The sequence below is a fragment of the Tenrec ecaudatus genome, chromosome 6, assembly GCF_050624435.1.
Source record: "Tenrec ecaudatus isolate mTenEca1 chromosome 6, mTenEca1.hap1, whole genome shotgun sequence".
NCBI classification, from domain to species: Eukaryota; Metazoa; Chordata; class Mammalia; order Afrosoricida; family Tenrecidae; genus Tenrec; species Tenrec ecaudatus.
The window spans coordinates 24,212,552-24,227,762 of NC_134535.1; the positions used below are offsets into that span (position 1 = coordinate 24,212,552).

Below are 15,211 nucleotides of genomic sequence, written 5' to 3' on the forward strand. Positions count from 1 at the left end.
CTTGTTCACCCACTTTGGCGCCAGCCGTTGTGTCGGGAGAGTGAGCATCATAGAGTTCCAATTTAATAAAAGAAGGTATTCATGCATTGAGGGAGTGTTTGAGTAGAGGCCCAAGGTCCTTCCGCCACCTTAATACTTGACCTATAAATATAGACACATAGATCTATTTCCCCATCCTCCTATATATATTTGCATGTACATGTCTTTGTCTAGACCTCCATGAATGCCCTTTGACTCCTAGCTCTTTCCTCCATCTCTCTTGACCTTCCTCCTGCCCTACTACCATGCTTCATCGCCCCCTGGGCTAGAGTATACCTCTTCTCTAAGCAACCTTACCCTTGATCATTTCCCACCAGGCCTGCCACTCCCCCTTCTCTACCATTTGGGGTCCCATGTTTTTCCCTTGTCCCTGGGTTTGTTAACACCACTTCCTTACCCCCCCTACCCCCCCACCCCAAGTCCCCCCGGAACTGTCGGTCCCGTTGTTTTTCATCCAGATAGTTCATCCAGCCTGTCCTATTCAGACAGACCTGTGGAGTCACTAACATGCACAAAAACTAGACAGAGGAAAACAAAGCAACGGTATACAACCAGACAACAAAACAACAAGAACAAACCACTGAAAAAGAACAGAACAAAACAGTTCACAAGAGAAAAGCTTGTAGTTAGTTCAGGGATCGTTTGCTGGCCCTTAGGAGCGTTTTCCAGTCCAGTCTGTTGGGGCACCACGCCCTGGCCCCAAAGTCCACTTTCAGCATTCCCTGGGGACCTTGCCACTCCATTCCCTTGCTGTTCCGCTGCACTCCCCTAGTGATTTGCCTCGGTGTGGTGGGATCAGGTCAGGTGCAATTCCCACACTCTGTCTCCGGTGCTGTCCCCTGTATCGCCCTTAGTCACTGAGGGGCATCATGTCTCATAGTAGGGCCAGCCATGTTGTTCTCTCTGTGGACTGGCTGCTCTACTCAGGAACATCATCATCACGGCCTGGTGGGCCAGGCTGTGCTCCACTCTCTCCTCCTGCCCCTTCATCCATGCAGTTTTTTTTTTAAACCTTCATTTCTTTAGGCCTTTTATCTACCTATCAGGGTGCTCTGTGGCCTGAGCTACAAGCTGACAAAAGCTTATTAACAACTCAAACCTACCGTTTTCATTTTCAGCCTGTATCAGTTATATCCCATGGTAATGGGGGTAGACTGGAGAAACAAATTCATAGACACTCATGTATAGGAAAGAGCTTTATATAAAGAGTAATTGCACATTAAAAAAACATCCCAGCCCAGTTCCCATCAAGTCCAGAAGTCCGATATTAGCCCATATTGCCCTGTATCAATCTGTAAATTCCTCTTCAGACTCAAACAACACATGCAATGACGCCTAGTGCAGGAAGATCACAGGCCAGTGGGTGGAAAATCTTGTGGATCCAGTGGCAGTGCAGCATTTTAGCACTGACGTAGGTCTCCACATGGCTTCTCCAGCTCCAAGGCTCTGGCTCCCGTCAGCATAGTTCCATGTAGCTTGTCAACAGGAATGTCTCACAGGGAGTATGCATGACTCCCACCTCCAATGGGATATTTATCTCCTTAGCGCCTCCAAATGTGGTCATTAAGCTGCGACCTGATTGACAGGCTAAACTCCACCCCTTCACTCGTGTCTCAAATTGACAACAGATTATGTAACTACAAATCCTTTGATCGGTGCTTATAATTATGGTTAAATATGCTTATAATTATGGCTTATAAATAATGGTTCCCCACCTTTGAACTCATTTAACATTTAAAACCATATATTTAGCATTCAATGTAGTATCATATGTTTTGTCTTACTGTGTACTCATTGACTAATGTAATATTTCACGTTATACCCTCTCCAGTCATCAATAGCCTCATAAGTAAATTTCGAAAAAATCATTGCCATCAAGTCCATGCCAACTCACAGCATCCCTATAGCACAGGGTAGAACTGTCCCTGTGAGTTTCCAGGGCTGACTTATTATGGGAGTTGAAAGCCCTGTCTCCCTTCCAAGGAGAGGCCGATGTTTTTAAATTGCTGGCCTTGCAGTTAGCAGCTCAGTGTGTAATCACTATGCCTCCAGGGCTGTTCATAACTAAAGTCGTGGCTGACTGTTTGGAATTCAGAGGGGAGATCAACACTGCGCCATCACAGATTGTAAAACAAGTTTCTTCTTGAAAGCTGATGGTGCCTGGCTATCAAAAGATATAGCATCTGAGGTCTTAAAGACTTGAAGGTAAATAAGCGGCCATCTAGCTCAGAAGCAACAAAGCCCACATGGAAGTAGCACACCAGCCTGTGTGATCACGAGCTGTTGAAGGAGTCAGGTATCAGGCATCATCGGAACAAAAAAAGCATATCATTGTGAATGAGGGAGAGTGCGGAGTGGAGACCCAAAGCCCATCTGTAGGCAATTGGACATCCCCTTAAGGAAGGGTCGAGGGGAAGACACAAGCCAGTCAGGGTGCAGTGTAGCAATGATGAAACATACAACTTTCCTCTAGTTCTTGAATGCTTCCTTCCCCCCCCCCCCCCCGCCCCGCCACTATCATGATCCCAATTCTACCTTACAAATCTGGCTAGACCAGAGGATGTACACTGTACAGATAGGAACTGGAAACAGGGAATCCAGGGCTGATGATCCCTTCAGGACCAGTGGTGAGAGTGGCGATAACTGCGATACTGGGAGAGTGGAGGGAGGATGGGGCGGAAAGACGGAACTGATTACGAACATCTACATATAGCTTCCTCCCTGGGGGATGGACAACAGAAAAGTGCGTGAAAAATGTTGCACAGTGTAAGATATGACAAAATAATAATTTAGAAATTATCAAGGGTTCATGGGGGGAGCAGCGAGGGAGGAGGAAAAATGAGCTGATGCCAGGGGCTTAAGTGGAGAGCAAATGTCTTGAGAATGATGAGGGCAATGAATGTACAAATGTGCTTGACACAATTGATGTATGTATGGATTGTGTAAGAGTTGTATTAGCCCCTAATGAAATGATTTTTTTTTAAATAAGTTTCTTCTTTAAGGATATTTGAAGGTCATATTCTTGCACCCAGCAACCTTGTGCCTGCCTTCTCATCCTATGACTACATCGCTGTATTACTTTTGTTCTTGCTTTCATATTTAGTTAATCAGTACACTGACTCATGTGATCCAATCATGTCTTTGAGAAAGATTGCGGTTTGTCTGTTTTGCTGTACCAGCTAGAGAGACCCAACTGGATACAGATGTGTCATTTAATGTCATCCATTCCTCCTTTTGTCTGTGTTGTCAAAAACATTTGGTAGTAGAAATTTCCATCTACAATGAACTCCTTAGCAGACAAAGAGTTGCCAGTGAACAGTTAAGAACAAACAAAAATAAAAGAGTATTGACCAAGAAATTTCCTTTTGATTCATAGGAGGAACATCTTCCTCTCTTAATTTCCAATTTAAGACCCTTGAGAGTAACAAGAGTATCCCAATATACCAACACCCAATTTATAGTATCTTTTTATTCATAAAGACAGATATCCAGCCTTTAATTATACATGGTAGAGATGCTTAATGTTCTGCTAAAAGTAAAGTGTAATTTCTAATCTTAGATCGCGATATCTCTTCGGCCTTTTTACCCTTGCATTTTATAAATAATCCTATTGAGGCTAAAGGATTTTGTTAAAATTGTCATCAAATTGGATCAAAACTCATTTCGTTGTTCTTAAAGAATGATGGTCTGTTCATTTGGTGCTCTTTGATTTAGTCTATGTTACTGACTCTAGTATGTCAGCTAATTAACATTGACTTTACAAACATTTAAGTAGCTCTTGATTTGGGGCCAAGTTAGCTTAACTTGATAACGTTATTTTTACACACGTTTCTTAATAGCCTATTATTTTTCTGTTTATATGATTATGTATATTAGGAAGGCCATAATACCTTAATATATTTCTCTTCAGTGATACACTGCTTTTCTGGAACCTGTGCCTTGATGGTTATAGTTGATTTTTAGGTTATTTATTTACTAAGAACAAATAAGCTTAGAGGTAAATAAATCTGGAAATATTTAAACCTGAATTTCTAAATTTACGAATGTTCTTGTTAAAATAGAAACTCTTATCTGACATAATGTAGACTAATAATTCTATAAGCAGTGTATATGTCCATTAACTCAAAAGATCATGTTATAAGAGAGCTTGCCTACCTTATTTAATAGCAGCTCAACCCAGCTCATTGCTGTAGAGTCACTTCTGACTCACAGTGATCCTATTAGGGGATAGAACTGCCCCTTTAGGTTTCCAAGACCCCCAATCATTATGGAAGCAGAAAGCCTCCTCTTTCTCCCAAACAGCAAATGTTAGCTTTAAACTACTGACTTTTGTGGTTCAAAGCCCAGTGTGCTGCCTACTATACTCAGAGGGCTCCCTGTGGATGTGAGTATAACATACATGAACTACCATTTGCCAATCTATGATATTTAGTCATAGATTTTTTTCTTTTTAAGTCCCTTGAACATAGATACTTTTTCCTTTTCAGTCCCTGAACAGACTTTTTAATCTTTCTTGTATGGACCATATTGCTAATAATGTATCTACATGGAACAGGCATTTGCAAAGCAGTCTTGGAATACATCTTGATTTTTATTAATATAATTGGATTTTTTAGAACTGCCACACAAACCTAATGTGAGCATGTTTTGTTTTTATAAACTTACCTTTAATTAGTTGCCATCAACTTAGTTTATTGAAACAACTCTTTCAAATTCATCTTTCACATATAGTACCATGTAGTTACAGTAATACACCAAGCTTAGCTAAAAGAAGAGCCTCATCTATCGGCGTGTTAGTGTATTAGAGAATAGCCCATCTCTTTCTTGTCAGGTCCACAAGGTGGAGGAAAGAAGATTATCACAAAACAGTTGAGAGTTTGTTACTATAGGCGTGTTGTTGGCATTTTGAAATGTATTCATATTTATCTATGCATTAGCATATAAAAATAGCATAATAGGCAAGAAAATAGATTATTTGTAAGATCTACCTTCAAATATGAGCAACTAAAAAGCTGTACTTTTCACCATTCAGACAAGGGATACATGTAAGTGTAGAAAGGGGGCTGTAGGGGCATTATTTGTAGTGACCAAAAATGGGAAGAGGCCTAAATGCCGATAAACAGTGGAAAGGGGAGTGTGTTGCAGTGTCATTCCAGTGGAAGACGGCAGCGAGTGCAAGGAGAGCGTAAATTGTGCACCGGGGTTGGTAAAGGCCACCAAGCTTAATGTTGAGTGAAAGAAGCCAGACACCAACCCCCTACCCCAAAAAGCATGAAAATACAGACCACATGATTCCAGTTTTATGATTAAATAATGACAAAATTACACTATAGTGTCCGAAGTTGGATAGTGGATACCTCTTGTGAGAGGCAAAGAAATGCAGCTGAGAAGAGACACAGACCAATACTTACTCTGGCAATGATCGGGTTCTTCATCTGTGTGCTGTCCTGCGTGTGTTCTCTTTGAGCCCTACACTTCTGATTTGTGTGATCTTGTTTTGTGGGATGTACTTTAGAAAAATCGCCCCCAAAAAGACCTTCATCTGATGGAACTAATATTAACTAGTTGAGGAAGAAATGAGTTGTGTTCCTAAAAGGGTTTGAAAAGAGTTTAATTATGGAATCTTATCAAAAACAGGGAGACATGACTTAACAGCTTAAATTGTACCATCTGTAGCTAATTTAGTTACAATAACACACTTCAGCCGTATTTGTTATATTTTTGCATGTTTAGTACTTGGATTATGCAACTAAGAATTATTGAATAGGATTATAATTATAAGCCATAAGTCATCTTATCCTAGTAAGTCCTGTGAAAAGTAATTTAGATCCCCTTCGGGTTTTTTTTTTTTTTTTCCCCTTCGGTTTTAAATCATGTTCAAAAGAGAGGTATTGAGTTTTATTCTGGAAAAAAGACTTTAAAAATTAGACTAAAATTTGGTTCTTTGACCAAGAATACACTATATTAATTGCCCTGTTTTTATATCACATCTTTATATTTTGTACCTTTGATATCTTTCTTTTGTTAACTTCACTTAAAAGAAGGAAAAATTATGAAAATATGCTGGTATGAATTTGGCTCACAAGATAATAGCCAACGAAAACCAAAAATATATTAGAACAAGATCAAAAAGTGATTCTCTCATGGGAATCACTGGATGTGCAAGACAAATTCCACTAGTTCAATAATGTCAAAATATGTGCTAGACCGCCCTTTATTTTTAAAAGGCAGTAGAAAGAAATCCCTAGTTCATTCGTGTGACAGTGAAACATAAACTTTGGTAAATGTGAGCCTCCTCTACAAGTAAGTTGTAATTTCCCTCCATCACCGTAAATAACGGTGGCGAGTGCTATTTTGTGAGAGGAAGGAGTTGCTGCTAGAGCCATGGAGTTGGTTCCGACTCAGAGCACCCCTAGATGGACAAGAACAAACTATTGCCCGTCTCTGCACATCACCACAGCCGCTGCCGTGCTGCAGCCACCGTTGCAGCCCGCTTGCGATGCATTTCATGAATGGAGGCCTGATCATTTCTACAGGGAAGAAACCCGTGAAATATGTGATGCGTCCCACAATTATAGCAATGTCCAATAAATATTTTCTTTCTTCAAACTGAATTTTTGCACAACTTTTGAAATATGTTCTTTAAATTTCTTGAAATGGTTTCATGGTCTTAAGTGAGATCCATAGAAATCTTTAAAAACTTAAGTTCCAGATATACTAATGAATGCGTTCCATTATTAAGGACTGGAATAGCGGGGCACTTTGCCAGCTACCCACGGACTGCTGTTGTCGCTCTCTTAGCACCTTTTGCCATCTAGATGCGACAGCTGAGTGCAACATTCGGCGGGAAACCTTCCAGGGATCGGTCATGCTTCTCACATCAAGGTCCTTTCACTAGGATTCCTGAGTCTTTTGTTTTTATTTATTTTTATTTCTCAGTCTGGATCTTCATTGGGAATAAGAAACAATTGGGATAGTAAAGACAATAGCCATGTGTAGCCTGATGGACAAGGGAAGAAACCAGGCACCTATTGTTCTAACCTCCTTTAATCTGGCATCTTGCATCTCTTAAGGGAGAGTATCAAAAAAGTGAGGCAGACAGAAAATGTGTAATATGTGGAGACTTATGTGATTAAGTACATACTTAATATGTAATGAGTAGAGACGAGTGGAAATCCAAAGGTAAATATAATAAACAATGAAGGCAAACATAGCGTTCTTAACATTATTTTTGAAAATTAGAGCACTTTTTGAAAGTACCACTGGTAGAAGTTAATGTAACTGGAATGATAAGGAAGCAACTGAATGAGTGACCTCGAAACCTCAAAATTTCTAAAAGTCACTACCACTGAGTTGGTTCCAACTCACAGCAACCCGGTAGGTCAGAGTAGAGCTGTCCTGGTGGGTTTGTGAGGCTGTAATCTTTACTGTAGTAGAAGCTTCATCTTTCTCCCAGTTTGGCCACTGCATTACAGTGTTCCTGTGTTAGATTAATTAGATCAAAAGTGTGCATGAGATTCTTCCATAAGTGAATATGGAAAACCTTAAATACTTCTTAACTATTGGCATATAAAGCAATATGATAATTTCCTCTAATATATAAACTTTAACTACAAAAGTCTGCCTAACAATTTCTGGTTAATAGTAATAAATTCATGGAAACTTAATTTTTTTAGTGTCCTGATATGTCAAAAATGTTAACATTTTACACCTTCTGTTTTTTTAATAGGGTTTGGGACTTAGAAGGAAGTCAAACAGCTCATTTTGCTCTCCGTTCCCCAGGAATGAGTGTTTGCTGGCATCCTGAAGAAACTTACAAGGTTAATATTTAGAATTAAGACATCTTTCATCAAACTTAAAAGTCATACAGAAATGTGGTACATAGACACCTAAAGGAGAAAATGAGTGACATTTACACTGCAGAGTTCTTCATTGCCACAAATTGGGATCAATCTAGCAATCTTAAAAGTTATCTGAATGAGGAGGCTTTAAAAGTTCATGGAGAATGGTCAACCAAAGAGGAGGAGTCAAAAATGGCATCCATGTAGAATCACCCCCCCCACACACACACCAGTGCTCCTGCTATATTAGACCAGAATATTAAGAGATAGGCATGGGACCAACGGTTCTGGAGGGACCTGGGGCAGTGCAGGGGAGGGAGCGGAGTTGGGGGAAGGAAGCAGTGAGCAAACAATGCCAGAGACAGGGGAACAACTAGGGAATTACAGTCAACAACAAGGAGAGGAAGTAGAAATCCTGGGGGTGTTTGAGCAAGAGAAATCTAGCTGAGAGGAATTACTAAGAGGCAGAAGAAGGGCGAGCGTGATGGTGTGCAGGAGGAAGGTAAAAACGGAAAGATCTAGCAAGCAAAACTATGGATAGAGGTATAAACATAGGTGTGTACATATATAAATACATGAATGCATTAATTTATAAAAAGAGGTATCGGCGTATGTGCATATATGTATATGGAAATACATCAAAGTAGTGAATGGACTTTGGACCTCTGCTCAAGCCCACCCTCAATGCAAGAACACTTTGTTCTTGGGTGCACACACAAACGTGATGAAGAAAGATGATGGTGCCTGGCTATCAAAAGATACAGCGTCAGGAGGTCTTAAAGGCTTGACGTTAAACAAGCAGCCATCTAGCAGAGAAGCAACAAACCCACATGGAAGAAGCACACCAGCCTGTGCGATCATGAGGTGTCCATGGGATAGGGTAACAGGTAGCAGAAGACCCAAAACAAAAACCATATTGTTGAGAATGGGGGTGTTCAGAGCAAAACCCTAAGCCCATCTGTAGACATTGGGACATCCCCTCACAGAAAGGTCACAAGGATAGGATGAGTAAGCCAGGGCTCGGTATGGGACCGATGAAACACAGTATTCCTCTGATTCCTTGAGTCTTCCTCACCCCCATTATCATGACCCCAATTCTGCCTTTCACTGTGGGCTAAACCAGAGCATCTACACCAGTACAGATAAGGGCTCACAACACGTGGAATCCAGGTCAGATAAATCCCTCAGGAACAGAAATGGGAGTATCAGAAGGTGGGGGGAGGAAAGGGAACCCTCTCGATGATCAATATACATAACGACACACACCCTTAGGGGGACTAAAAACAGAAACAGGGGTGGGGGGGCGGGAGACAGTGTCAGTGTAAGATATGAAAATGATAATTTTGTTATATCAAAGGGTGATGGGGTGGGGAGAGGAGCTGATACCAAGGGTTCAAATAGAAAGTAAATGTTTAGAAAATAATGATGGCTACATATGTACAAATATGCTTGATAGAATTGATGTATGGATTATTGTAAGAGCTGTAAGAGCTCCCAGTAAATGACCTTTAAAAACAAGTTATCTGATTATTTAGACATGCAATTGTCATCTCCAAATGGCATTTATTCAGTCTATTTTTCCTGCTTTTTGTAGATTGCGATCCAAAAACTGGTGGCAGTATTCTAATATTGCACTTTTGGGGGGGTTTTGTTTGTTTTTATTAAATTCATTGTGTAATAGTGGTAGTGTCAGGAGGTTCTTTCCTAGCCATGGTAGTGTTCTGTTCCTATTCAAGGTAAAAACATTCTAAAATACTAGAAATGTTCTGCAAATTATTATCAGCATATGGCTTTAATTCTTATTTCATTGGGAAGATAAGAAGCTATTCAACACAGGATCCTCATTTTCCAGAATGTGCATCATTCTTACTATTGTCTTTTTCCCTAGAAAGTTAAAGTTAGTCCTGTAAGTGTCCTTTAGAGTTCACGTGAATTCCTTCTGCACCCTGCTGTAACATCCCTCTATTGTCTTCACGCTTCTTCTTATTGACTGTTGTCTTCTTCAGCTGTTTCTTATCCTCATACGTACACCAACGCAAACACAAAAGAAAACCAACTTATTACCCATGAATTAGTTTTTGCTCTTAGCAACGCTACAGAGCAGAGTAGATAGAACGAGAGTTTCTGTTAAAAAAAAAAAAAAAAAAAAGGTTTCCACCCCATCAATTGTGACTACAGGACCAGTAGAAAGGTTTCTGAGACTTCCTCTGGACGGAAGCTGACAGCCGCAACGTTCTTCCTTCTGTACTCTGCTTCTGTAGTTCTTTACGATGACATTCTTCTGCCTCTTAATCTTTCTTCACATCTTTTATTTCTAAATGCCTTGAGCCCATCACCTATAACTTTCGACTTCAATTCTCCTGCCCCATCACTTAAAAGTATTTGGAAGTTACTGCTCTAAATCACATAATTTTTTAAAATCAAATAAATTTGCAATCCTCAAGTTACCTTTCTACCCTCTCTGTACACACACTTTTCCAGGTCTTTAAATGTTGCATTTATTGTCACGAGGGTACATCCACCCCTATGTAGCCTCTAATCTTCAGATTACTGTCAGCAGCTGAGCTTTTTAATCACACCGCCCAAAGTAGCTGCCAGTATCTTAGAACCAAAGGAATGTTGAGGGAATCCAGCCAATTAGGGCTCATAGCAGCCCTAGTATCGATAATGCTCACTGTCCTAGGTCCTTCACAGACATTCCATATTCAATCCTCAAAACAACCCTGCAGGGGGCTAGCTGTTCTTATCCTCACTTCTCCATTTCATAAATGAGGAAATTGCCAGGTAAGACCCTGCAACTTGCCAGTCATTGTGCTTTTAAGCAGGGAGAGCAGCCTGCTCCCCAGGCCATCTGTGTTCTTTCCTTGTATGCTCCCTCTGGAAACGGGCTCACGCTGCGTGAGGATGTGTAACAACATTTAACTGTGTCTCTGTGGAGAAACACGGTACCCTTTCTAAGCAACATAATTTAATGGTAACTTTTCCCAGAATAAGTCTCTTTCTAGTAAACCTGCAGCATCACTTAAAGTGGTACCTAATGTTCTTGTGTCATTCTTTTGCCAATTCCCTCTTAAGAATTTTCAAATTGGGACTATTTTTATTTGTCCTATTTCCTTTGCATATGATCTCCCAACTGCAATGGGTTCAGATGTTTGGATATTACTGTACAGCACAGAGTACTTGTACACAAATGCTTCTGAGATTTACCGAGTGCGATCGATGACTCAGTGCGGGATTTTTCTCTTCCAGCTGATGGTTGCAGAGAAGAATGGAACGATCCGATTCTATGATCTGCTCGCCCAACAGGCTATTTTGTCTCTGGAATCGGAGCAGGTGCCACTAATGTCAGCACACTGGTGCCTGAAGAACACCTTCAAGGTTGGAGCTGTCGCAGGAAGTGATTGGTTAATTTGGGATATTACGCAATCCAGGTACTTCCTCGGTATAATTCTTTTATTGCTTACAGTTGCTTTTACAGCTCCCTGTTGCTTGATGATACAGGGGCTGTTTTTGACTACTCATAGAGCAAAATCAAGTCTCTCCTTAGAGAAAAGTCAGAGCACAGGTTTTTACATAACAGATGGGTACCCAGACTTGGCAAATTTACTTGGGAGTAACTAACTCACAAAAGGACATCTTTGACCTAAGTGATGTTTGCTTATGTCAGGAACAAAAGGAAAACTCTGATGCTATTGAGTGATGGTGTCCTGTCCTGCTAAGTCATATTCATCTCTGTACCATATTTTACATTATGCAACAGAGTATGTATTTGAAACTTTGTTGCGGTTGAAATACATTAGGCATTCTGTCCTTAAGAGAGAACATACCTACCTGAGTCTTAGATGTAATTCATAAAATGCAAACTGTTTTCTTTTAGTTACCCTCAAGAGAAGAGACCCGTCCACCTCGAGCGAGCCTGTTCATTCAGGTAGTACATCATTCTGTGTTGGAGCTATAATCTGATTTTGTGAACTTGATTATTTTGTGCTGTGCCAACCCGTGGAATAATCTCAGATTTTCCTTTTGGGCTTTTTGGACTTTTCCTAACATTTTTCCTGTTACCTTTGGGTCTGGTTAAGGGAATGATGTGTTTTCCAAAATGTTCTTTGAAAATTTTGTGATAACATATGTTGCCACTTTGCTAGTATCACTCCAGTGACACAGAGTGTGTCCTTCCTAGTAATTTTCTGTGCTGGTCAAAGTGTGACTATAAGTATATTGCTATATACGCATGTAGATTATGGTTGTGTTTAACTAAGAGTATGCTACCTATGAAGGGGATTCAAAACGTTCATGCAAGATAAGGGTGGGAAAGTATGAAACAGAGCCAATAATCGTCAAGGAGGCAAGACTGACTGGTCAGACAGAGCGGGTGGGACACGCTTACTCTGCCTTCAGGTCTGGGACTCAGCCCACCACTGTAGTAGAGGAAGCAACCATTTAAAATCAAAAGGGCAGTGCTTCCCGAACGGCAAAGGTCAGAGAGTTAAGGAAGAAGAAGACATGGAAGCAGGAAGAAAGTGGGTTGGTTGCTGGTACATTGAGGAAGCTGCAGTGGATGAGCTGAAACAATGTGTATGAATTGTCAAATGTAAAACTGATGATCTGCTCTACCGCACACCTTCACCTGATTCATTCCCTCTCTCGCTCTCTCTCTCACACACACAAACACACATTATTTTTAAGGTCATGGGGAAATGCCATTATCTTTCCATTCTGTTTTCTCACAAACTTTTTGGAGCCCGCTTGTATGCTATATCTTCCTATTTTCACTGAAACTCGCATACAGATGTCTACCTTGTACACTTAAGTTTTTGTGGGATTTTTAAAATCATTTTATTGGGGGCTCATACAATTCTTATCACAATCCATACATACATCAATTGTGTGAAGCACATTTGTACATTCGTTACCCTCCTCGTTCTCAAAACACTTGCTCTCCACTTAAGCCCTTGGCATCAGCTCCTCATTTTTCCCCTCCCTCCCTGCTCCCCTCTCCCTAATGAACCCTTGATAATTTATAAATTATTATTTTGTCTGTACTTTTAGATTTTTATAAAATAGTCCGTTATATAGTGTATTCATCAGGATCTTTCAACTCTAAATGACAGGAATCCCAACTAACTAAAACCAGTGCAACATGTATTTTTTATTCCAAATTATCTCCTATAAAATTGTAGAACTTAAGCAAACCATATTTTACGTGCCCCTAGGATGAAAATATATTGAACTACATGTAAGACACCTACAGATTACGGGAAACATCCTGACTTCCCCATCAAGAATAAATGAATTTCAGCACGATGAGTCAGTGAGCTGCCAGCATTAGGGTTGGGCTAGCACGCCTCAGTGCTTCCGAGAGTCCAGACCCTTGCGTCCTTGCCCTCTGCCCTCCTCAGTGGCAGGGCCCTAAGCCTGTTACTGTGCAGCCACAGGATGATACCAGAGGCCTGGTCAGCATCTCTTCCTTCCACATGGCCCAAAATAATAGGGGGGAGGAAGGAGCACATCCCTTTTGTCCCCGTCTGCAGTGATTGGCTTAAAGCAGATGTGCCTCATCTCCCAGGGTTGGACCCAGAGCCACCTGAATAATGTTAGGTCTCTGCTCCCATTGAAACAGCAGTCTACCACACACAAACTATCAACTTGGATTTTAGCTTTTGTTTTCCCGAGGAATCCTTTCTTTTTTCCCGTACATCTCCCTACTACAGTGAGCTGTCACTGGAGCTTTAGAAACACTTGTTGATGGGATGTTTTGAAAGCCAGCATTCCAGTGCGCTCCAGTATTCTGGGTGTTTATGCTGTACCAAGGACTTTAAGCACACGAGTGTACCACAAATGTTAGAACAAATGTTAGTGAGAATGTTACTTTTTGTGTTTTTAAAATGTATTATGAGACACTTTATGTCTGTCTGATGACATATTTGTGTCTCCCACCACACTGTACGCCCTTTGGTTATAAGAAAGGGGCTGTGTTATCCTTTTATAGCCTAAGTGCGTGAAAATACTTACAGCGTGAGAAATACTTATGCTAACTGCCCTGGAATTATTTTAGTGACCAGTCTTCATTGTAGAGCCATGTTAGCAAATTTAGAGTTTTAAAATTACTGCTTTCATATAGGAAAAAAAATAACCTCTTTCAGAAAAGTGTGCGGCTCTCTGTAAGAAACTACCTATTTTTATTCTGTCTTTTTCCCTAGGTGGTCCACAATTAGTGAGCACTTGTTTGCAACAATGGGCTACCCGGGCAAAATGGCGAGCCAGTTTCAGATCCATCATTTGGGACACCCTCAGGTACTCTGGAAATGTTTTGTGATATGTGTGGTTTTTCAGTGTGTCTTTTCTACTTTTCCACCTATAGCCTCCGTTTTTTAAATATGTAGCTAAAGACATTTATGAGTGCCTGCTATCTGCTGAAATTAGAACGAGATAGTGTTTTTCATACCTGAGTTCACCAGTGGCAGCATATCACTTTGCCAGTATTCATTGAAGAAGCAGATTACTTCTGCTTGTGCATTTTTCTTGTATTCAATTGTACTTGTTTGGTGTAGACAGCAAAAAAATGTTTGCACCTCCATGTGAGTTGCACTATTTTGTCACAGATGAATAGTATCTGTTACTCTAGCCAGCACAGCCAAATAATGTGTCTTACTTGGGAGGGGCTATATGTTTAAATTATGCTTCCACTGTAAATACACTATCGGTGTACTCCTTAATTTTAAAAGTCATTTTTAGTTATTAACTTTGGATATGTATTGAGCTGCCTTAATTCTTTACGTTTTGCAGCCCATCCTCATTGGAACGGTAGCGGTTGGATCTGGTCTTTCCTGGCACAGGACTCTCCCACTGTGTGCAATTGGAGCAGACCACAAGCTGCAGTTTTGGGTGACGGAAGTGTGAAAAAAGTTCTCTCTACTTTAGATCCATAAAATTTGTATTTTTAGCACAGATTTTGGGAGAATTCCTTATTTTTATATTAAAAGTATTATATGCATTAGAAATACCTCTCAGTGCTTTTGTTAAATAAAATCTTGGTGATTTGAAAATACTTTGCTTCTTGTTCTCCCTATCTGGGTTTTTTTCTAATTATTTTTTTATAGTATTTTTTTTTAATCTTTTCATTGGGGCTCATAAGGCTCTTATCACAAGCTGTACATACATCAATTGAGCAAAGCACCCTTATACATTCGTTGCACTCGTCATTCTCATAATTCACCTTCCACTTGGGTTCCTGGAATCAGCTCGGTTTCCCTTTTTTTCCCCATCCCTCTCCCTCCCCACTCCCCCCCCCCCCCGATCCCTTGATAGTTTATAAATAATTATTATATCTT

At 40.4% G+C, this 15,211-nt stretch overlaps 1 protein-coding gene across 2 annotated transcripts in view; it reads left to right on the top strand.

The window, feature by feature from the left end:
- The window catches only part of NUP37 (nucleoporin 37), a 47,119-nt gene extending 32,199 nt beyond the window's left edge, over positions 1 to 14,920 (top strand). For both annotated transcript variants that reach the window (XM_075551092.1, XM_075551093.1), the window contains exons 6-10: positions 7,769 to 7,859; positions 11,130 to 11,311; positions 11,758 to 11,808; positions 14,081 to 14,174; positions 14,667 to 14,920. In XM_075551092.1, coding sequence (XP_075407207.1) covers positions 7,769 to 7,859; positions 11,130 to 11,311; positions 11,758 to 11,808; positions 14,081 to 14,174; positions 14,667 to 14,780 — 532 coding nt within the window. In that variant the 3' untranslated portion in view covers positions 14,781 to 14,920. The remainder of the gene's footprint in view (positions 1 to 7,768; positions 7,860 to 11,129; positions 11,312 to 11,757; positions 11,809 to 14,080; positions 14,175 to 14,666) is intronic.
- Positions 14,921 to 15,211: the final 291 nt, after the last annotated feature.